This window comes from Schistocerca piceifrons, chromosome 1 (genome assembly GCF_021461385.2).
Source record: "Schistocerca piceifrons isolate TAMUIC-IGC-003096 chromosome 1, iqSchPice1.1, whole genome shotgun sequence".
Lineage (NCBI taxonomy): Eukaryota > Metazoa > Arthropoda > Insecta > Orthoptera > Acrididae > Schistocerca > Schistocerca piceifrons.
The window spans coordinates 726,542,796-726,567,073 of NC_060138.1; the positions used below are offsets into that span (position 1 = coordinate 726,542,796).

Sequence of the window (24,278 nt, forward strand, 5' to 3'; positions counted from 1 at the left end):
TAAACTTGACAACAATGGTCCAAATGAGACAGAACTAATGTGTGGTAAAGGCACAGAAGAGTTGAATGATCCACACCCCAAGGGCTGTGGGCAAGGAAGGGAAGAAAATAGAGTTTATTCAAACAGCCATCCTTCAGATGATGGATATAGGCGAACCAAGTAAGCTTGTTGTCAAAAAGAAGACCACAAAACTGAACTGGGGGACCACAGTCAGATGTTAGGCATCGAGGTAGAGTTCTGGATTAGGATGGACCATAGAGTGACAGAAATGCACCACCATTGACTTACAGTGAGAGAATAGAAAACCATGCGAGAGCACCCATGTGAAAGCACACCAAATGGCACCCTGGGGCTGTCATGCTGCAGAGGAGATCGAGCGGGAGATAGCCTAAATACAGAAATCATTCACACACAGATCAGGGGTGACCAATTGTCCAGAGAGGCCCCAAGTACTTAAAGAAAGGAGAACACACAATACAGAACCCTGTGGAACACCATTCTCCTGAGTCCACAGAGAGCTGAGAACAGTGCCAACGCAGACTCAGAACGACCAGTGGGACAGGAACTGGCGAATAAAACTCGGAAAGGGGTCCGAAGACCCCACTCATGGAGTGTAAGGACGACGTGATGGCGCCAAGCTGTGACATAGGTCTCAGCCGTCTTCATGTTAGCCATACTAGGTTGACCCATGGTTTTTTACTCCGCGATGAAGTGCCCCCCCCCATCCCACCCCCGCAACTAAACCCAACCCCTTACATAGACCGAAGAAAACTGCAACAAGATGATAGCAGTGAGAAAAGGCCTGCCGAACTGTGGTTGCCAATCAAATCAGATGATCGACTGGAGATTGTCCCTCCCGAAAGCAACACTGGAAAGGATGTAAAAGGTCTTATATTCAAGAACACAATGGAGCCAACGAGCCACCATCCGTTCCAGTAACTTGCAGGGGACATTTCTCAGGTTGAAGGCCCGGTAACTATGAAGGGATGATGGATCCTTGCCAGACTTAACATGTACCACAATACTGTCTCTCCACTGATAGCGAACAGGCCTGGGAGTCAAATATGGTTAAACACCTGGAGGAGATATTGGCAGGTGGAGCACTGAGGTTTGGTTATGGAGGGAATCAGGGCCAGGAGCTGAATCATGAGGAGAAAAGAGGGCCAGAAGACGCACCCATTCAGTAAAAGGTTCATTGAAGGATTCCACCTGACAAGGGTAAAACTTACACAGGAAGCTTCAGCCTGCTGTTTTCAGAGGAGGAATGTAGCTGGATAGAGGCTGACACCAATGCTGTCGCAGAATGGGTCACAAGGTGTTCCGCAAGAACTGACGGATCTGTACAAAGGCCACCTGGAAGGACAAGGCCCGGAAGGGAAGACTGCCACTGACAACCTTGGAGGGTGCGTTGTGTAGCCCACACCCATGATGAAGGGTAAGAAGAACAGAGAGAAGAAAGTGTTCCCAACACATCTGCTTGCTCTGACTGATTAAGTAACAACCTTTGGCGTGAAGATGTTTAAAGGCAACAAAACTGGCAGAGGACAAGTGCCACTTAAGATGTTGCAAAGTGCGACGATGATCACGGTTAACGATGTTATTGGCCATGCTCCACCACGGAACTGGCTGGCAGTGAACGGGGCCCATTAAGTGGGGAACAGCAATGCTGGCAGCATGGATTATCGTATCAGATAGGTCACAGACGACTTCATCAATACAACCTGACAGAAAAGGTGGAAAAACAATCTGGGAGGTCTATAGAGGCCAATCAGAATGAAGGAAATCCAGCAGAGACACCTGGTCATCAGGAGGTGGGAAGGGAAAGAGAATCAATGGGAAGTGGTCACTACTACAGAAGTCGTCATGTGGTAACCATCGTAAATAAGGAATATGGCAGCGAAGGATCAATGGCAGAGAAAGTGCCATATGCATCACTAAAATGAGTAGGGGAACCACCATTAAAAAGGCACAGGTCATGGAGCGCAAGAAATTGGTCTGTGAGGAGCCTCTGACTAGACGAAGCAGCACTGCCCCACAAAGAGAGATGGGCATTAAAATCCCCAAGAAGGAGAAAGGGACGGGGAGTTGCTGATGGAGGGCAGTCAGGGCAGCAATTTTTTTTTTTTTTTTTTTTGTCGTTTTAGGGTGCACAACTACAATGGTCATTAGTGCCCAGACCAAGTTAGGAATGCACTGCGAGGCACAAGGTTAAAACAGCAACTAAAAGGGACAACACTATAAAAGATATATCAACAGGCACAGGATTAAAAAAAAACCAGCATAATTAAATGTCCTTGGGCAGGTTTGCCAAGTGGATAAAACAGAGAACGCGAGCAGCTGCTCCTGGGTCATCCGCTAAAATGGCATCCAGAGTACATGGCAGGCCAAGATCAACGCGCAGTGTATTAAAATTTGGACAGGACGTTAAAATGTGGCATACCGTCACAAATTGCCCACATGGGCAGAACGGCGGCAGCGTAGCCGTCAGCAGATGGCGATGGCTGAACCGGCAGTGTCCAATTCGTAACCGGGCCAAAACGACCTCCTCCCGCCGAGAAGGGCGTGAAGAGGTCGTCCAAGCCATGGGAAGAGGTTTCAAGGCCCGAAGCTTGTTGTCCGTAAGTGTAGCCCAATCGGCATGCCACAGCGATAAAATGCGCTGACAAATGACCCTGCTACAATCAGATGAAGGGACACAACAAGAAGCTGTCTGAGGCTGGAGGTCCGCAGCCTTGGCCGCGGCATCTGCAGCTTTGTTCCCAGGGATACCGACATGGCCAGGGACCCACATAAAGATAACCGGAGAACCGTCGTCCGCCAGCTGCTGAAGAGAGCGTTGGATCCGGTGCACGAAAGGGTGAACCGGATACGGATCACTGAGGCTCTGGATGGCACTCAGGGAATCAGAGCAGATGACATAAGCAGAATGTTGGTGGTGGCAGATGTAAAGAACAGCCTGGTAGAGGGCAAATAGCTCAGCTGTGAAGATCGAACAATGGCCATGGAGCCGGTATTTGAAACTGTGTGCCCTGACAATAAGAGGACACCCGACACCGTAATTGGTCTTAGAGCCATCTGTATAAATGAAGATCATATTAATGAACTTCAAACGAAGTTTGACAAACCGGGAACGGTATACTGAAGCTGGGGTAACCTCCTTTGGGAGCAGGCTGAGGTCAAGGTAAACGCGAAACTGAGCCTGGAGCCAAGGTGGCGTTTGGCTCTCGCCCACTCGAAAGGTTGCAGGGAGTGGAAAATCAAGGTGCTGAAGGAGGTGACAAAAGCGAACTCCAGGGGATAGCAGGGCAGAGACATACAACCCGTATTGACAGTCAAGAGAGTCGTCAAAAAAAGGAACGATAAGACAGGTGGTCGGGCATTGACAATAGCCGACAGGCATACCGACGAAGCAGTATATCGCGCCAGTAGGTTAGTGGCAATTCACCGGCTTCAGCATGAAGACTCTCAATGGGACTAGTATAGAACGCTCCGATCGCAAGACGTAAACCCCGGTGTTGTATAGAGTTGAGGCGGCGTAAGATGGACGGCCGTGCAGAGGAGTATACGAAGCTCCCATAATCGAGCTTTGAGCGGACGATCGACCGATATAGGCAAAGTAGGACAATTCGATCCGCTCCCCACGACAAACCGCTGAGAACACGGAGGACATTTAGAGAACGGGTACAACGGGCAGCCAAATAAGACATGTCGAGACCAGCTAAGTTTCCTGTCAAATGTAAGATCTAAAAATTTTGTTGTCTCCATGAATGGGAGAGCAATGGGACCGAGTCTTAAGGTCGGTGGGAGAAACTGTAGCGCCAGAAGTTAATACAGACCGTCTTCTCGGCAGAAAAACGGAAGCCATTGGCGACACTCCAGGAGTAAAGACGGTCAAGACAACACTGAAGACAGTGCTCCAGGAAACATGTACGCTGTGCGCTGCAATAGATGGTAAAATCGTTCATGAAAAGGGAGCCTGACACATCAGCTGGGAGGCAATCAATTATTGGATTGATCGCTATGGCGAAGAGAGCGACGCTCAAAACTGAGCCCTGTGGCACCCCATTCTCTTGGCGAAAGGCATCAGACAGGACAGAACCCACACGTACCCTGAACTGTTGATCCATTAAAAAGAGGATGGCGACCGCGAAGGCCCCCTGTATGCATGGTGCAGAGAATGCCCGCCCTCCAACAGGTGTTGTAAGCCTTCTCCAAATCAAAGAACACAGCCGCAGTCGGGCGCTTCCGCAAGAAGTTATTTATAATGAAGGTCGACGAGGTAACCAGAGGGTCAACAGCAGAGCGGCACCTATGAAATCCACATTGTACATTGGTAAGTCGGTGTCGAGATTCGAGCAGCCAAACCAAACGAGAATTAACCATTCATTCCGTCACCTTACAGACACAGCTGGTAAGGGAGATCGGTCGATAACTGGAAGGCAAGTGCTTGTCCTTTCGCGGCTTAGGAACCGGGACAACGATAGATTCGCGTCAGCATGTGGGAACATGACCCTCAATCCAGATGCGATTATAAGTACGAAGAAGAAAACCTTTACCCGCAGGAGAAAGGTTCTTCAGCATCTGAATATGAATAGAATCAGGCCCTGGAGCGGAGGACCGTGACCGGGCAAGTGCATTTTCGAGTTCCCGCATGGTGAATGGGGCATTATAACTTTCACGATTCGAGGAGCGGAAGTTAGGTGGCCTTGCCTCCTCTGCCTGTTTTCGGGGAAGGAAGGCAGGGTGGTAATGAGCGGAGCTCGAAACCTCTGCGAAAAAGCGGCTGAAGGCATTGGGGACATCCTCAGGGGCCACAAGGACATCATTCGCGACCGTCAAGCCACAAACTGGTGAGTGGACCTTAGTGCCAGATAACCGGCGCAGGCTACCCCAGACAACAGAAGAAGGAGTAAAACTGTTGAAGGTGCTTGTGAAAGCTGCCCAGCTGGCTTTCTTGCTTTCTTTAATAATACGATGACACTGCGCACGTAATCGTTCATAATTGACACAATTCGCCATCGTAGGATGGCGTTTAGAGGAGCGTAAAGCACGTCGACGAGCATGTAAAGCATCTCTACATGCTGCAGTCCACCAGGAGATCGGTACGCGACGTGGAGAAGAAGTAGTGTGAGGGATGGAATATTCAGCAGCTGTGAGAATGACTTCCGTGAGGTGTGTGACCTGACTATCGCAGCTTGCGAAGGTTTGATCCTGATAGGTCGCCCTGGAAGAGAAAAGCCCCCAGTCTGCTTTGGAGATGTTCCAACTAGTTGAGCATGGAGAGGGGGTATGATGCAGGAGATGGATAACACAAGGGAAGTGGTCACTCGAATACGTATCAGAAAGTGCGTACTGGCGTGCAAGTTGGGTAGTACATATAGAGAGGTCTAAATGGGAATAGGTGCGAGTTGTGTCTGAAAGAAAAGTAGGGGCACCAGTATTGAGGCAGACAAGATTAAGGTGGTTGAAAAGGTCTTAACAGGGAGCCTCTCGGGCAGGATGCTGGAGAACCCCAAACGGGATGGGGGGCACTGAAGTCTCCAGTCAACAAAGATGATGCAGGTAGCTGAGCAATAATTTGTATCATGTCTGCCCTGGTAACGGCAGACGACGATGGAGTGTAAACGGTACAAATGGAAAATGTAAAACTGGGGAGAGTTATTCGGACGGCAACTGCCTGCAGGTCGGTGTGCAATGTGATAGGATCGTAGTAAATATCATCCTGGACCAGCAACATAACCCCACCATGAGCCAGAATACCTGCCACAGGGGGTAGGTCAAAACGCACAGAGGCATAGTGCGCCAAGTCAATTTGATTGCATGGGTGTAGCTTGGTTTCCTGGAGAGCTACGACGAGCGGACAGTGCAAGCGTAGCAGCAACTTTAAGTCCTCTCGGTTGGAGTGAATGCCGCGAATATTCCAATGGAGAAGTGCCATTGTGAGAAGAAAAAGAAAAAGGAGAAGCAAGAAGGGGTTACCTCGAAGGCCGCTGAGGGCCTGGCTTCGAGCGAGCACTGCCGCCGCTATCAATAGGCGGAGAGTCATTGTCCATTTGTTCAATAGGTTCGTCGGCCATCTTGTTAAGATGGCCGGGAGGAGGAGCTTCCTCTGCCGGTGAACGGCCAGATGTTCGGCTACCAGCGGTGCGGCCAGGCGAAACAGATGATGGCCTGGGGCAGCAACCGCTGGGTGGCGCAGGAGAAGAAACGCGCCATGGAGGAGAAGGAGAACTTTGCTTCCTATGAGCCTTCTTGGAAGGTCGTTTAGTGGATGTACTGGTCGATGGCTGGGAGTTCGAGGTACGTAGGAAGTCTGCATGGGACGGTTCCTTCTTGAAGGCCTGTGCATCTGACTTCTGGGTCTTTATCTTGGCAGAAGCTGATGAAGGTGCTTGTGTCTCATGGGTGACGGCAGGAAGAGGAGACGTTGACCGGGCGATCTTAGCACTGGTCAAACGGACGACCGTGGTGCTAAAAGGTCAGATCACATGTCTGCGTCGACACCTCCCTGGTAGTCCGAGGAGAGGCGAGGACAGTACTGTATTTCCCCGCTGGGGACAGCGTGGGCTTCCTACTAGCAAAGAGTTTGCTAGCAGCCGAGGTGGACACTTTCTCTTTGACCCGAATTTCCTGCATACAGCGTTCATCCTTGTAGATGGGACAGTCGCGGGAGGACGTTGCATGGTCACCCTGACAGTTCACGCAACGAGGAGACGGAGGTGGACAGTCACCCTCATGGGCGTCCCTGCCACAAGTGACACATTTAGCCACATTAGAACAAGACTGGCGAGTGTGATTAAAACGCTGACACTGGTAGCAGCGCGTAGGTGTCAGGACGTATGGGTGAACAGAAATAACCTCATAGCCCGCTTTGATGCGCGACGGCAGCTGAACACTATCAAAGGTCAAGAAATGTGTCTGGGCCGGTACAAGGTCATTGTTGACCTTTTTCATGGCCCTATGGACAGCCGTCACGCCCTGCTCAGCGAGGAAAGACTGAATCTCCTCGTCAGTCAATCCATCGAGTGATCTAGTATATACCATACCACGCGACGAATTCAAAGTGTGGTGAGCCTCCACCCAGACAGGGAACGTGGACAGGAGTGTGGCCCGAAGCAGTTTTTGTGCCTGAAAGGTGCTCTCAGTTTCTAACAACAAGGTACCGTTACGCATCCTGGTACAAGACTTGACAGATCCGGCTATGGCATCTACGCCCTTCTGGATAACGAAAAGGTTGACAGATGAAAAATCCTTTCCGTCCTCAGATCTAGAAACTACGAGGAACTTTGTGACAGGCAGTAGTACTTTTGTCAATGGTGGCTGGTCAAGTTTCCATCTTTGGGCAGAAGTCGAGAGAGAAGAAGAAGAGAAATCCATTGCGGAGGAATCCCCCATAATTGCCAACGTCTCCGATGGTGCGCTCCTTCCTTGTGGGAACCCTCTCAGAGGGCACTCCCGCCTTAGGTGAATGTTTACACCTCAGGTCACACCTCCTGAGAAACGGACGGAGGGACCAATCGGCATGATCGGAAGGTGTCAGCTCAGGCAATCACCCCTCCCTGGCCTAGCCTTTACCAGGGGGTACGTGTGTGCCTTACTTGTCTACCCAGGGCAGGGAATTATGCGTTATCCTGTCACCGGCTACGCTTGTGAATGTGTGGGTCAGCCTTCAGGCACGCGCACGGAGGAAACAAGAAGAGGAAAATAAGGGAGAGAAAGGACAGACTGTCTCAAATGCTGAGGCAGAGATCAGAGGGTGGACAAGAGGGCAAGGAGTAGAGGGCAAGGAGTAGAGGGCAAGGAGTAGAGGGCAAGGAGTAGAGGGCAAGGAGTAGAGGGCAAGGAGTAGAGGGCAAGGAGTAGAGGGCAAGGAGTAGAGGGCAAGGAGTAGAGGGCAAGGAGTAGAGGGCAAGGAGTAGAGGGCAAGGAGTAGAGGGCAAGGAGTAGAGGGCAAGGAGTAGAGGGCAAGGAGTAGAGGGCAAGGAGTAGAGGGCAAGGTAAAAAGTAAGGAAGACAGTGAGAGGAAGAAGGCCAAAGAAAGGAACCAAACAAAGGAAGGAAGAAACCAGAATAAGCGAAAAATCAAAATGACCACAAATATAAGTCATGAAACTGTCCGTCTCCCGATGTATGCGCAAACTACCCCCTTGAGGGGAGGGACTCCTTTTAGTCACCTCTTACGACAGGCAGGAATACCTCGGGCCTATTCTAATCCCCAAACCAGCAGGGGGTAGGGCAGCAGATGTAGGTAGCCTGTCAGGAGGAAGATAGATATTACAAACCGTGATGGCGGAGTCCAAGTAGACCTCAGCAGCAACCGCTTCCGATATGGTACAAAGTGGGATCCATGTAATAAAAATATCCATACAGCCTTTGTCACCAGATACCCTCAAAGGGCCGTCCTGTTTCTGACAAAGCACAAGTAAAAGGCAATAAGGGTTTGCAACTCTGGGTGGTGATGGTAGTATCATTGCAGTTGCATTGAATAATCATAGAATGAGTGTCCAAATGGGAGGCAAATGGGCTAAAGCCAATCATGTCTCCGGGTCACCATGTCACCAACAGCGACGGCGTAACATCTTAGGTAACGAGGAGAAAGTTGGCAGGGCCACTAGAGCAGTCTTGTCCTGGGACTTAGGTTTTTTTTCCTTCTTCTTCTTCCTACTACTACTACTACTACTACTACTACTACAGAGTTGAGGAGGGCAGGGCACAGACAGAGAACAGACTTCTGCAAGATCCAGAACTGAAAGAGAGCAGGTGACCTTGGGACGAACAGACTGTATGTCCCATGGCTGAGCCGCGGTAGCAGACCTCCAGCATGAGAGAGAGTTTGGTGAGGGGTCCCAGGAGGTAATCCCATCACTGTGGGAGGGGCGACGGCGGGGGCACTTCTTTGGCTGGGGACGTGGAGTGGCACCCTGAGGGAGGACGTGAAAACCATAGCGAGGGGTGGGACTGGGATAAGGATATGGGAGGAGGCGTAAAGGACATAACAGAGGCAAAAGTATAAGTCGTCAACAAAGGGTGAAGGTGGTCATACTTTTGATGAGCCTCAATGTAAGAAGGATGATCTAGGGACCTATACTCTTGTAGCTTCTTTTCTTTCTTGTAAGCCAGGCTATCTGGTGAACATGGAGAGCGATGGTCAAGCCATTTTACACATGGGTGGCAGAACACAGGAGCTCCTCTCACAGAGTGAGTGTCCAGTCACCACACACAGGGCCCGTCATACATCAGGAAGACTTGCCCGAAACACAAGTGCTGAAAGCACCTCACAGGTGGCAGGACGTATGGCTTCACGTCACATCAATAACACACAACCTTGACCTTCTCTGGGAGGGTATCACCCTCAAGTCATAATAAAGGCACCAGTATAGGTGCAGCAGTATCGGTGCAGATGTCCTTACAACCTTTCTCCACACGACTAACAAAATGAATGCCCAGTGGTTCCAGATTAGCCTAGAGTTACTCGTTCAGTTTGAAGGATGAGGAACCGACAAAGAAAACTCCTCTGACCATATTAAGAGACTGGCGAGCTGTAGTAGACACCGGGACATCACCAAGATGATCACAAGCACAAAGAGCTGCAGATTGGGCAGCAAAAGATGATTTAACAGGGAATCCGACAGTATCTTATTGAGAGATTCCACTTCATCGAACTTGTCTTTTTTGCAAAAAACAGCAGCTTTATGGTTGTGAATCCATCCCTGTCCATCCTAGTACAGTCCAGGTATCAAGGAAAGTGTTTCACTCCAAGCCCGAGAGCCTGGCCCACCTCTTAGAGTGTAGCCAGGAAAGGGAAGGCAGTGGGATCATAAGAAGCAGCATTCGATGGTCCCTTACCACTCGAAGAGATTGCCATATGAGAACGGTCAGAGTTTTTGGAGCCTGATAAATTTCATAATTTCATGGGCAAAGCATCTGGCGCCCTGATACCACTCATTCCGATCAGGAGCTCTCCCAGTCAGCATCAACCAGCCACAGCAAGGGCCATCTGGCAAGGCATCCATTGCTGGGAGTTCCGATGCTCCAGAATGACATATATGGGGAGGCAACAGCTCACGTGTCGGAAGTGTGATCCCTGTGTTGTCAGGGGGCTCATACATAATAGACCCAACGCACAGACTGGCTACATGTGCTGGTGACCTAGTGGGGCAGAGGGGGGCCTACAGCGGGGAAGGAAAAGGAGAAGGGAGGGTGGAGAGGTAGGTTGGTTGGTTGGTTTATGGGATTGAAGAGACCAGACTACTAGAGGGTGGAGACGAAACCACATCATATATTCTAGGGAACGAGTTCTTCCACATATGGCTCTCACTACAGACAGAAAATTTAGAAGTAGAGATCAAACCCTAAAGGGGTTCCAAAAGTGCCAAAAAGGATGACAGAGAAAAGGCAAGGGAAACAAAACTGCAAGGAATACAGGAAATCAGGTGGATAGCCATGTCAATATAATAAGTAAGAACACCGAAAGAGGGTGAGGAGGGAACAGTGCGGATGAGCAAGAATGAGGAGAGATGGGCACGGGGAAGAAAATGCACCTTGAGTAGGAAGAATGGGTTGCAATAGCTCATGGTACCGTGAGTGCCACATAGAAACACACGAAAGAACCATGAGCCCTCCGAGACGTTGTGTTGTTGTTGTCATCATCAACTTCCATCTGAAGACTGATTTGATGCAGCCCACCATATTACTCTATACTGTGCAAGCCTCTTCACCTCCAAAAAACTTCAGCAATGCACATCCATTTTAACCTGCTTACTGTATTGGTCTCTTGGCCTCCCTCCACAATTTTATCCCAAACGCTCCACTTCAATACAAAATTGATGAGTCCTTTATATCTCAGACTGTATCCTTCAATTCACCCATTCTTTTAGTCAAGTTATGCCACAAATTTCTTTTCTTCTCAGTTTTATTCAGTACATCCTCATTATTTGTGTGATCTATCCATCTAATCTCCAGCATTCTTCTAAACCATCACATTTCTAAAGGTTCTATTCTCTTACTGTCTGAACTAATTGTGGTGTCTTACTTCCATACAAGGCTATACTCTGAACAAATTCAGAAAAGGCTTCCTAACACTTAAAATTTATTATTCAGTGTTAACAAAATTTTCTTGAATGCAGCTCACAGTGATATGAATTAATAAAATCTTCTCCAGCTTCCAGATTTGTCAGTTGGTTTAAATCCATCCTAATGCAGCTGGAAGCCCAAGAAGATTTTATTAAATTACTCTTCTTTGGAAACACTTTTCCTGCCACTGGCAGTCTACATTTTACATTATCAGTACTTTGGTCATTATCAGTTATTTTACTGCCCAAATAGCAAAACTCATCTACTTGTTGTGTGTCATTTCCTAATCAAATTCCCTTAGCATCACCTGATTTAATTCAACTATATTCCATTACCCTTGTTTTTTTTTGTGGCTGTTCATCTTATATCCTCCTTTCAAGACATTATACATTCTGTTCAACTGTGACAGGATTAATATGACATAAGCAAATGTCAAAGTTTTTATTTTTCCCCCTGAACTTTAATTTCTCCTCCAAATTTTCCTTTGGTGTCCTTTACCGCTTGTCTGATGTACAGATTGAATAACATGGGGGACAATCAACAACCCTGTCTCACTTCGTCTCAACCACTGCTTCCCTTCCCTGCCCTTCAGCTCTTCTAACTGCTGTGTGAATTCTGTTCAAGTTGTGTAAAGCCTTTCACTCCCTGTATTTTACCCCTGCTACATTCATATTTTCAAAGAGTGTGTTTCAGTCAATGTTGTCAAAAGCTTTCTCCAAGTCTATAAAACCTGAGGGTAACAAGTAATGTTATGAAGATAAGAACCCAACGATTCTACTATGTTTCAGTCATTAAACCAAATTATTTTTAATACACCATTACTGTGACTGATGTTTCACAAGACTGTAATGCTGACAGCAAAAGTTACTAATAATTGCATTATTTTTCATATACTAGCATTAATGTGTGAAGCAATGTGATGAGGGTTAGTTTGTGTAACAAATGTATGATCATCATCTTCCTCACATAGCATACATCCTACACACATACTCTACTCTTGGATATAGAGGAGTGTTTAATAAGAGCCATCAGCTTTGAGCAGTGACATAGGAAACATGTGTCAAATGCCATTAACAATATGGAGACTGTAACATGATTTTATTGGTTATTTTTTGAAACAGGCAGAGCCACAGATTAGTCTGTCATCACACCCAGGTTTCGTTGTAATACATTTGTTGGCTTTGCCAACTCTCAACCAAACTCCTACTTTACAACCTAACCTATAGCCTGGGCTAAGCTACAGATAATTAGTCACCATAACCAATCTTCTTATTTTCTTGCACTCAAAAAACTGTGGATATATGGAATAAAAGGTGAAGTGGCAGCAGCCATTAACATAACGTCACTGGTCAAAGCCGATGACTTTTGGTGGACATTCTCTTGACCCTTGTACTTCGTACCATCCATCTATGACAGTAAAATTGAGACAAATATATACATCACATATGCTTAAATATTCCATAAAATGCATTCTCCAAGTTTTACAAAAACTCCTGCAATACACCAGAAACTGCTCCATTATTCACTTCACTACACTAAACAAACTAATTGACAGCACAACACAACAGGAATTATGTAACGATTACTACACTGCTGTAAGGCCTGCACTGTATTATTATTATTGTTATTGTTGTTGTTGTTGTTGTTGTATACACAGTCATTTTTGCCTCACTCCACCTGCAAGTGGAACAGGAAAGGAAACAACTAGTTGTGGTACAGGGTACCATCCACCACGCACCGTACGGTGGCTTGCGCAGTATGTATATAGATGTAGAATTTCTGATGGTTCACAAGTAAGGAGCCCAGCAATCAAGTGATTTACACAGCAACCTCAGTACTGTGTACACATTTCAATGTGAGGGACGGGAAAAACCCACCGTCGTACAACAACAAAGTTAGGAAACTACTGCGAAAGCAAAGAGAGCTCCACTCCAAGTTTAAACGCAGCCAAAACCTCTCAGACAAACAGAAGCTAAAAGATGTCAAAGTTAGCGTAAGGATGGCTATGCGTGAAGCGTTCAGTGAATTCGAAAGTAAAATTCTATGTACCGACTTGACAGAAAATCCTAGGAAGTTCTGGTCTTACGTTAAATCAGTAAGTGGCTCAAAACAGCATATCCAGACACCACGGGATGATGATGGCATTGAAACAGAGGATGACACGCGTAAAGCTGAAATACTAAACACCTTTTTCCAAAGCTGTTTCGCAGAGGAAGACCGCACTGAAGTTACTTCTCTAAATCCTCGCACAAACGAAAAAATGGCTGACATCAAAATAAGTGTCCAAGGAATAGAAAAGCAACTGGAATCATTCAATAGAGGAAAGTCCACTGGACCTGACGGGATACCAATTCGATTCTACGCAGAGTACGCGAAAGAACTTGCCCCCCTTCTAACAGGCGTGTACCGCTAGTCTCTAGAGGAACGGAGGGTTCCAAATGACTGGAAAAGAGCACAGACAGTCCCAGTCTTCAAGAAGGGTCGTCGAGCAGATGCGCAAAACTATAGACCTATATCTCTGACGTCGATCTGTTGTAGAATTTTAGAACATGTTTTTTGCTCGAGTATCATGTCGTTTTTGGAAACCCAGAATGTACTATGTAGGAATCAACATGGATTCCGGAAACAGCGATCATGTGAGACCCAACTCGCTTTATTTGTTCATGAGACCCAGAAAATATTAGATACAGGCTCCCAGGTAGATGCTATTTTTCTTGACTTCTGGAAGGCGTTCGATACAGTTCCGCACTGTCGCCTGATAAACAAAGTAAGAGCCTACGGAACATCAGACCAGCTGTGTGGCTGGATTGAAGAGTTTTTAGCAAACAGAACACAGCATGTTGTTATCAATGGAGAGACGTCTACAGACGTTAAAGTAACCTCTGGCGTGCCACAGGGGAGTGTTATGGGACCTTTGCTTTTCACAATATATATAAATGACCTAGTAGATAGTGTCAGAAGTTCCGTGCAGCTTTTCGCGGATGATGCTGTAGTATACAGAGAAGTTGCAGCATTAGAAAATTGTAGCGAAATGCAGGAAGATCTGCAGCGGATACGCACTTGGTGCAGGGAGTGGCAACTGACCCTTAACATAGACAAATGTAATGTATTGCGAATACATAGAAAGAAGGATCCTTTATTGTATGATTATATGATAGCGGAACAAACACTGGTAGCAGTTACTTCTGTAAAATATCTGGGAGTATGCGTGCGGAACGATTTGAAGTGGAATGATCATATAAAATTAATTGTTGGTAAGGCGGGTACCAGGTTGAGATTCATTGGGAGAGTGCTTAGAAAATGTAGTCCATCAACAAAGTAGGTGGCTTACAAAACACTCATTCGACCTATACTTGAGTATTGCTCATCAGTGTGGGATCCGTACCAGATTGGGTTGACGGAGGAGATAGAGAAGATCCAAAGAAGAGCGGCACGTTTCGTCACAGGGTTATTTGGTAACCGTGATAGCGTTACGGAGATGTTTAATAAACTCAAGTGGTAGACTCTGCAAGAGAGGCGCTCTGCATCGCGGTGTAGCTTGCTCGCCAGGTTTCGAGAGGGTGCGTTTCTGGATGAGGTATCGAATATATTGCTTCCCCCTACTTATACCTCCCGAGGAGATCACGAATGTAAAATTAGAGAGATTAGAGCGCGCACGGAGGCTTTCAGACAGTCGTTCTTCCCGCCAACCATACGCGACTGGAACAGGAAAGGGAGGTAATGACAGTGGCACGTAAAGTGCCCTCCGCCACACACCGTTGGGTGGCTTGCGGAGTATAAATGTAGATGTAGATGAATGCAGTTGATTTTAAATGGCGGTACAGGGTGTGGGTAAAGCAAATGTCAGTAGGAAGAGAAGTGGTGCAGAGGAAGCATGTTTTGTAAAGTGTCAACCACCAGTGTGGATAGCTTTCTTTTCTGTGAAGGAGTTTCAGTAGCAGCTGTAAATAAGCAGTACTAATGAGGAATTACAAGTGTTGATGGTGTCTTTTGGAGCATAAATCCTGAGAGTTTGTGTGTGTGTGTGTGTGTGTGTGTGTGTGTGTGTGTGTGTGTGTGTGTGTGTGTGTGTGTGCTTTTGTGCGCACACGCGCAGTGCACATACATACCCACTAGATAAACATTTTTTTATATGCAAGTACTCAAAACTACAATATACCCTTTTGACCAAAGAATGTGAAGACTCCTCTGACAATGTAGATAGCTGGGACAAATTCCCTTCCCCATTACACATAGCACTACGATTCAAGCAGACCACCAATCACTGATATAAGCAAAGAGATTACATTTACTACATTTACAGAGGCCTGGTGGTGTTGACCAGCCTCCACCTTGGGAGCCCTGGGAAGGCCAAGATCTGACATTGCTGGGTAAGTTCAATGAAGTACTTATAATTTAGTGCTACACAAGAGGCATGTATAATCTAGGAATGCAGTGGGTGTAGTGATTACCCATTGCTTCAGAATATTTATAGAATTTTTACTGGATAGTATCAAATGGATACATGCAAAACAAGCATGAGTAATACCATGTTTGCGTGTTTTGCAACATAGGGCTGTATTTGCTAAAGGGAAACCTTACTATGATCCATCCATGCACTATACTTTTGTGCAGTATACAGCAGATGTTGGCCAGGTGCCTGTGTGTCAGGACGAGGCCGCCAATAGGAGTGCGGCATGGAGTAGCCAATGATAAGCTGTTTATCAGATGATATTTTAATGATGTACAGTATGAATTTGGCACAGAGTGTGGATGACTCTTCAGATGTAAACTAACATATCTACGTGGAGATGTTGAAACAATGTTTTATATCTTTTTAAATAATCTAAATAAATCAAGACTATACTCCGTTACCTCAGAAGCCCACTGATAAGTAAGAGACAATGTGCACCATTTTAGATTAACAAGAAATGTTAAATAAACACGGCATAATCCATATCACATCAGGCAGGGGAGGTACTTTCATAGTCTCAGATGTTATTGAATTTGTTGTTGTTGTGGTCTTCAGTCCTGAGACTGGTTTGATGCAGCTCTCCATGCTACTCTATCCTGTGCAAGCTTCTTCATCTCCCAATACGTACTGCAGCCTACATCCTTCTGAATCTGTTTAGTGTATTCATCTCTTGGTCTCCGTCTACAATTTTTACCCTCCACGCTGCCCTCCAATACTAAACTGGTGATCCCTTAATGCCTCAGAACATGTCCTACCAACCGATCCCTTCTTCTTGTCAAGTTGTGCCACAAACTTCTCTTCTCCCCAATCCTATTCAATACCTCCTCATTAGTTATGTGATCTACCCATCTAATCTTCAGCATTCTTCTGTAGCACCACATTTCGAAAGCTTCTATTCTCTTCTTGTCCCAACTATTTATCATCCATGTTTCACTTCCACACAGGGCTACACTCCATACAAATACTTTCAGAAACGACTTCCTGAGACTTAAATCTATACTCGATGTTAACAAATTTCTCTTCTTCAGAAACGCTTTCCTTGCCTTTGCCAGTCTAGATATTATATCTCCTCTACTTCGACCATCATCAGTTATTTTGCTCCCCAAATAGCAAAAATCCTTCACTACTTTAAGTGTCTTATTTCATAATCTAATTCCCTCAGCATCGCCCGACTTAATTCGACTACAGTCCATTATCCTCGTTTTGCGTTTGTTGATGTTCATCTTATATCCTCCTTTCAAGACACTGTCCATTCCGTTCAACTGCTCCTTTGCTGCCTCTGACAGAATTACAATGTCATCGGCAAACCTCAAAGTTTTTATTTCTTCTCCATGGATTTTAATACCTACTCGGAATTTTTCTTTTGTTTCCTTCACTGCTTGCTCAATATACAGATTGAATAACATCGAGGAGAGGCTACAACCCTGTCTCACTCCCTTCCCAACCACTGCTTCCCTTTCATACCCCTCCACTCTTATAATTGCCATCTGGTTTCTGTACAAATTGTAAATAGCCTTTCGCTCCCTGTATTTTATCCCTGCCACCTTCAGAATTTGAAAGCGAGTATTCCAGTCAACATTGTCAAACGCTTTGTCTAAGTCTACAAATGCTAGAAACGTAGGTTTGCCTTTTCTTAATCTAGCTTCTAAGATAAGTCACAGGGTCAGTGTTGCCTCACGTGTTCCCATATTTCTACGGAATCCAAACTGATCTTCCCCGAGGTCAGTTTCTACCAGTTTTTCCATTCGTCTGTAAAGGCGTTAGTATTTTGCAGCTGTGACTTATTAAACTGATAGTTCGGTAATTTTCACATCTGTCAAAGCCTGCTTTCTTTGGGATTGGAATTTTTATACTCTTCTTGAAGTCTGAGGGTATTTCGCCTCTCTCATACATTTTGCTCACCAGATGGTAGAGTTTTGTCAGAACTGGCTCTCCCAAGGCTGTCAGTAGTTCTAATGGAATGGTGTCTACTCCTGGGGCCTTGTTTCGACTTAGGTCTTTCAGAGCTCTATCAAATTCTTCACGCAGTATCATATCTCCCATTTCATCTTCATCTACATCCTCTTCCATTTCTGTAATATTGTCCTCAAGTACATCACCTTTGTATAGTCCCTCTATATACTCCTTCCACCTTTCTGCTTTCCCTTCTTTGCTTAGAACTGGGTTTCCATCCGAGCTCTTGATATTCATGCAAGTGGTTCTCTTTTCTCCAAAGGTCTATTTAATTTTCCTGTAGGCAGTATCTATCTTACCCCTAGTGAGATAAGCCTCTACATCCTTACATTTGTCCTCTACCCATGCCTGCTTAGCCATTTTGCACTTCCTGTCAATCTCATTTTTGAGACGTTTGTATTCCTTTTTGCCTGCTTCATTTACTGCACTTTTATATTTTCTCCTTTCATCAATTAAATTCAGTATTTCTTCTGTCACCCAAGGATTTCTACTAACCCTCGTCTTTTTACCTACTTGATCCTCTGCTGCCTTCACTACTTCATCCTTCAAAGCTACCCATTCTTCTACTGTATTTCTTTCCCCCATTCTTGTCAATTGTTCCCTTATGCTCTCCCTGAAACTCTGTACAACCTCTGGTTCTTTCATTTTATCCAGGTCCCATCTCTTTAAATTCCCACCTTTTTACAGTTTCTTCAGTTTTAATCTACAGTTCATAACCAATAGATTGTGGTCAGAGTCCACATCTGCCCCTGGAAATGTCTTACAATTTAAAACCTGGTCCCTAAATCTCTGTCTTACCATTATATAATCTATCTTATACCTTTTAGTATCACCAGGGTTCTTCAATGTATACAACCTTCTTTCATGATTCTTAAACCAAGTTTTAGCTATGATTATGTTGTGCTCTGTGCAAAATTCTACCAGGCGGCTTCCTCTTTCATTTCTTAGCCCCAATCCATATTCACCTACTATGTTTCCTTCTCTCCCTTTTCCTACTCTCGCATTCCAGTCACCCATGACTATTAAATTTTCGTCTCCCTTCACTACCTGAATAATTTCTTTTATCTCATCATACATTTATTCAATTTCTTCGTCATCTGCAGAGCTAGTTGGCATATAGACTTGTACTACTGTCGTAGGTGTGGGCTTCGTGTCTATCTTGGCCACAATAATGCGTTCACTATGTTGTTTATAGTAGCTTACTCGAACTCCTATTTTTTTATTCATTTTTAAACCTATTCCTGCATTACCCCTATTTGATTTTGTATTTATAACCCTGTATTCACCTGACCAAAAGTCTTGTTCCTCCTGCCACCGAACTTCGCTAATTCCCACTATATCTAACTTTAACCTATCCATTTCCCTTTTTAAATTTTCTAATCTACCTGCCCGATTAAGGGATCTGACATTCCACGCCCCGATCCGTAGAACGCCAGTTTTCTTTCTCCTGATAACAGCGTCCTCCTGAGTAGTCCCCGCCCGGAGATCCGAATGGGCGACTATTTTACCTCCGGAATATTTTACCCAAGAGGACGCCATCATCATTTATCCATACAGTAAAGCTGCATGTCCTCGGGAAAAATTACGGCTGTAGTTTCCCCTTGCTTTCAGCCGTTCGCACTACCAGCACAGCAAGGCCGTTTTGGTTAGTGTTACAAGGCCAGATCAGTCAATCATCCAGACTGTTGCCCCTGCAACTACTGGAAAGGCTGCTGCCCCTCTTCAGGAACCATACATTTGTCTGGCCTCTCAACATATACCCCTCCGTTGTGGTTGCACCTACGGTACAGCTATCTGTATTGCTGAGCCACGCCAGCCTCCCCACCAACGCCAAGGTCTATGGTTCATGGTTGAATTCAGCATACGTTAAAATTCAGGAGTAAGTAAGAAACATGTATTTTTCTTGTTTTCTTCAAAAAATTCCTGCCCCCAAGATACAGGCCTTCAAGGGTGACACTGCAGAAACCATTTTGAAGTTTGGAAGGTAGGAGACGAGGTACTGGCAGAAGTAAAGCTATGAGTACCGGGCGTGAGTCGTGCTTCGGTAGCTCAGTTGGTAGAGCACTTGCCCGCGAAAGGCAAAGGTCCCGAGTTCGAGTCTTGGTCGGGCACACAGTTTTAATCTGCCAGGAAGTTTCATATCAGCGCACACTCTGCTGCAGAGTGAAAATCTCATTCTGGAAGTGCCAACATGTTTACTGAAGCGGCTTCTAAGAAATCCTAGATCATCCGGTGAGTTCTGTGATTTCACAAGGAATTTGCCAGTTGACATAGTTGCAGCGCGTTTTGTGAACAGGACTGTTTGAAGTGTCTTGTGACTGGGGCCACAGGAGAGTGAAGTGTGCTGAATATTTGCATATCCGTAGAAGAGTGATATATAAGACAAACAAAAAAACAAGACTTCGTTCAGGTTGGGAATAAGTGTTCTCATTTGAAGACTGTTTCAAAGTTAAGCTGTTGCCAGTGACAACCTTTTGTGTTCTAAATGTTTTGACAGAATAACAACAATGATAGTATCTGAACAAGGTGAAGCTTCCCATGGTGCAGATGATGCAGATTTTGCATCAACAGAGGAAGAAGTAAATACTCTGAATCAGTCAGCTACAGTAAAGTCGAGTCAAACTCTATGCATCAAGAAAGTGAAGATAAATTACTGAAGCTATGGATGAGTACACTGCAGCAAAACTGACCACACCCTTCAAAGCAGAAATTCCATCTTCAGAAGAAAATGAACCAAAGCACTCTTGCACCTCCTGCCAGGCATTTTTCACAAATATCAATTCAGTTGTTGAATATTGTGCATCCTACAGTGAAAAGGTGCAAGTTTTAAATATTATTCCAGAGACATTTCAAAGAAAACAATTTTGAACCACATACCATCAATACCAAAGAACATGGTACACAAACCACAAAATGCGAGGTCTGTAGAAGTATTCTTTGGAAGATCATATCCCTATTATGGTAATCCTGTAGGAACAGGTCAAGTTCAAATAGTATAATCATTTTATCTGGAAGATAAATGGGACTGTTCACGCCAGAGTGCCAACAAAAAAGACACTATAACTGTAATATTTGATCAAAAAGTTGTGAAAGTGAAGAATTACACGACTTGCAGTATTAAAGAAACTTTTGCAATTTATAAGAGCAACTATACAGCTTCATATACTGGAAGATCAAAATTTTATGCACTACATCCTAAGTGGGTAGTTCCACACCCACCTCGAGATGTCTCTTTATGTGTGTACTGCACAGATTTTGAACTTTGAAGAACTTACTGGAGCACATGACATATGACACCTTGGTTGAGAGTGTGAAGTCATTAGTAGCCTGTGATGTAAAGCAAGAGACTTGTTTGTTTCAAGTATGTGGTGATTGCCCTGGAAAAGGAGGACTGTCTTTACTGACACTTGACCTGGAAGACGTAGCAGATAACTCGGCAGAAATTACATATGCGACATGGGAGGAAAATAACCTAATTAAGAAAACTGTTGCATTTGAGTTTCATGATTAACTTGGTAAATGGTCAGTGAAAGCAGTAACACACCAGCATCCGAAGAAATTGCAACAACAACAAATTGCAGAAGTGAAAGGGTCTGTACAGGCTGAACTATGTTTAGTGCTCCACTGTTATTTTGCTGAGAACTTACCTCTAATTCTCCCACAAGAAGTACATTGCTACCATTGGAGTAATGACCAGGTTTCAATTTTTACAGGAGTGACATTTTCAAAACAAGACCACAAGTGATGCAGTTATAAGTGATGCCACAGGACATTACTCGGCACATGCTTTGCTAGCAATGTGCAAAATTCTTCAACTGCAAACAGGGGCAGAGAAGATCATCATTATTTCTGATGGGGCTCTTAGTCATTTTAAAAATCGTTACCAGCTGTCTGAATTGAGTAATTCGCTTGTGCCAACTGACTGGGTCTACACTGTTACTGGTCACGGGAAGCAGCCATGTGATTGTGTAGTCCCTCACAGGACTGAATGTCTATGTCACAACAAGTGCAATTTTGCATATGATTACATGGTTGGAGACTGTGGCTGTTATTTGAAGACAAATGTTGATGGCATTGAGACAGCAACCAGCCACAAATTTATTTTCAGTTTTCTGCTTTTCTGTGCACAGTGTATAAAATTAATACAATATCTAATATGGCAGTCCTTCACACGGGCAAATGAAGTATATCATCATAAATACATATACCATTTAAAATGGAGCAGTTTCACATAAATGAGATATTTTTGTCCTCAGTAGCCAAGAAATAAATTTGTAAACGAGAATATGATGAAACTTTCTGGCAGATTAAAACTGTGTGCTGGACTGAGACTCTGACTAGGGACCTTTGCCCTTTCACAGGCAAGTGCTCTACCAACTGAGCTATCCAAGCACAACTCATGCTCCATCCTCACAGCTTTAATTCCACGAATACCTCGTCTCCTACCTTTCAAACTTCACAGAAGCTCTCCTGTGAACCTCGTAAACTAGCACTCGTGAAAGAAAGGATATTGCGGAGACATGTTTCCAGAACGAAATTTTCACTCTGCAGTGAAGTGAATGCTGATATCAAACTTCCTGGCAGATTAAAACTGCATGCCGGACCGAGACTTAACTCAAGACCTATGCCTTTCATGGACAAATGCTCTACCAACTGAGAATATCACATAGTAAACATGCACAGAGCACCAGTTATTGAGGACTTGACCTCAAAGCCAAAGCTGAAATTGAACTTCACTCAACAACTTAAGCATAAATGACCAAATAATGAGCTGTTCCACACAAGGCATTGCACTCAAAGATATCAACACTTCAATTGTAAATGTCCTATGTGACACTAGTGAAAAACATATCTAGAGACATGACAGAAACAATGCATCTACATGGGCCAGCAATCGCGCCCAGAAATGCCAGTAACTCAAAATACAGTGCCAGAGACAAAGTAAGAACGACCACACATCATCACTTGTAAACACTCTAAGTTCTATTTATTAATTTCATACAAGAATCATTCCACAAAGATACACATGCTGTCACAGTACTACAATATAAATAAATACTTCAAAATAAAAGTATACACAGAGTGCTGAGGTACGCTCTACACGGACAGGGCAAGTGGGTGGCTGTCGCTTTGATGAAGAAACAACCCCGGCATTTGCCGAAGTTATCTAGGAAAACTACGGAAAATTCCAAATCTGGATGGCCTTTGAACAGTGCGAACACCATTCTCCTGAAGATAAGGTCAATGACAAAACAAATGCACAGTCTCATTCGGTTGGTCCCTATCATACAGTGCTCTTTGAGTTACACACAATTTGCTTGTGGTAAGTTAGATTATAAAAACTTAGTTTTTGTCTTCATCGCTTCATACACTAAGAGCATCCGCTGAAACAGTGGTTCCATGCATAGATACGTAAAAAAAAAGATGGTAAGACATAATGGTCCTTAGTTTACTAATCACTGTCTAACATAAGTGCCAGTTACTACACGAGAAAAACACATTGCAGCCAAGTTCGACCTAATTATATCAGTTCTTGTACAGTAGGGCAATACCTATAATTCCAATGTTCAGGAAAGCTTTCTGATCTACAAGACAAAACTTATTTTTGTAAATTAGATACAAGGGAACTTACATCGAAAACCAAGGAACAACAGTTCTTCTTTCATTTTGTAGAGCCATCATCCTTCACAAACACCCACGTTTTCCACATTCAACACTGCCGCTACTCAAACACCACGGATCACTGGCCAGTGGCTAAACAGGAAACAAGTAAACAACGCTGTCATTTCGTCACAGATATGCTACATTCTCATACCGACTGCAAATACCACAGTCCAACATAAAGACTGTGGCAAATACTTTCCAGCGGCAGTCACTAAGAGAAAAGGCTTGTTCAACTATTTCGCCGGTTTTTTTTTTAATTTAGGGAATCATATATCAAACAACGAGACATCTCGCACCTTTCCTATCAAGTTTTATTTGAATTAACAACAATCTTACGATTTCTGTTTGTAAGATATGGCTCAGTAGTTTTTGTTAGATTTAGCTTTTCCATTCTTTCAAGTTTCTTGAATAAAATGCTACATGAGACAGTATCAGAGACCTTGGGTAGATCTGCAAGAGTACCAAAAGTTTTAGACCAATTTTCAAGACCATATGGTATTAAAACACCACTTCTTGATTTGTATGATGTTAGGAAGAATTTCGCTGATGGCTGGTAAAACTGATGTTTATTAAAACACAACCGGTTTCGTGGCCTAAAGCCACGTCATCAGGTGCTACCTCATGGTAAAAAGCGAAGTAAAGCGTCCCTACATTTTGTAGATATTAAAATTAAAAAAGAAATGTCTAAAATATACTCATAACGTTCAAAAATCATAGACTTACTCATCGCTTCTGAAGGAATGGAGCACGTCTTCGTTACCATTCGCTCGCCATAGTATTGGCAATATTTGCTAAATAGTAAATTTCGACAAGGACCAATGGGTATGCCTATGATCTAGAATGCTACCCATATCTTACACTACAAAAATAGTATTTTTGTTTTCAATAAGTATATATTCTAAATTAACACATAAAACTTGCAGTATATTGCCTTTTATATGAAGAACGACACTCAATACAAAAAAGAAATTGATTCACCCACAGGTAGGACATATTTTCTTTTGATGCATCAAACAGATGAACTTGTTACATATGGTTCACTTAATCTTGGATTTTCTGTCTTGGGGCCTACAACATCTTTCAGTTGATGGCTGTGTTCTGTCAGGTGTTTGAATTTCATTGTTTATTTTAGACA

At 44.4% G+C, this 24,278-nt stretch overlaps 1 protein-coding gene across 2 annotated transcripts in view; it reads right to left on the minus strand.

The window, feature by feature from the left end:
* The window catches only part of LOC124789859, a 115,438-nt gene extending 92,179 nt beyond the window's left edge, over positions 1–23,259 (minus strand). For both annotated transcript variants that reach the window (XM_047257374.1, XM_047257382.1), the window contains exon 1: positions 23,112–23,259. In XM_047257374.1, coding sequence (XP_047113330.1) covers positions 23,112–23,161 — 50 coding nt within the window. In that variant the 5' untranslated portion in view covers positions 23,162–23,259. The remainder of the gene's footprint in view (positions 1–23,111) is intronic.
* Positions 23,260–24,278: the final 1,019 nt, after the last annotated feature.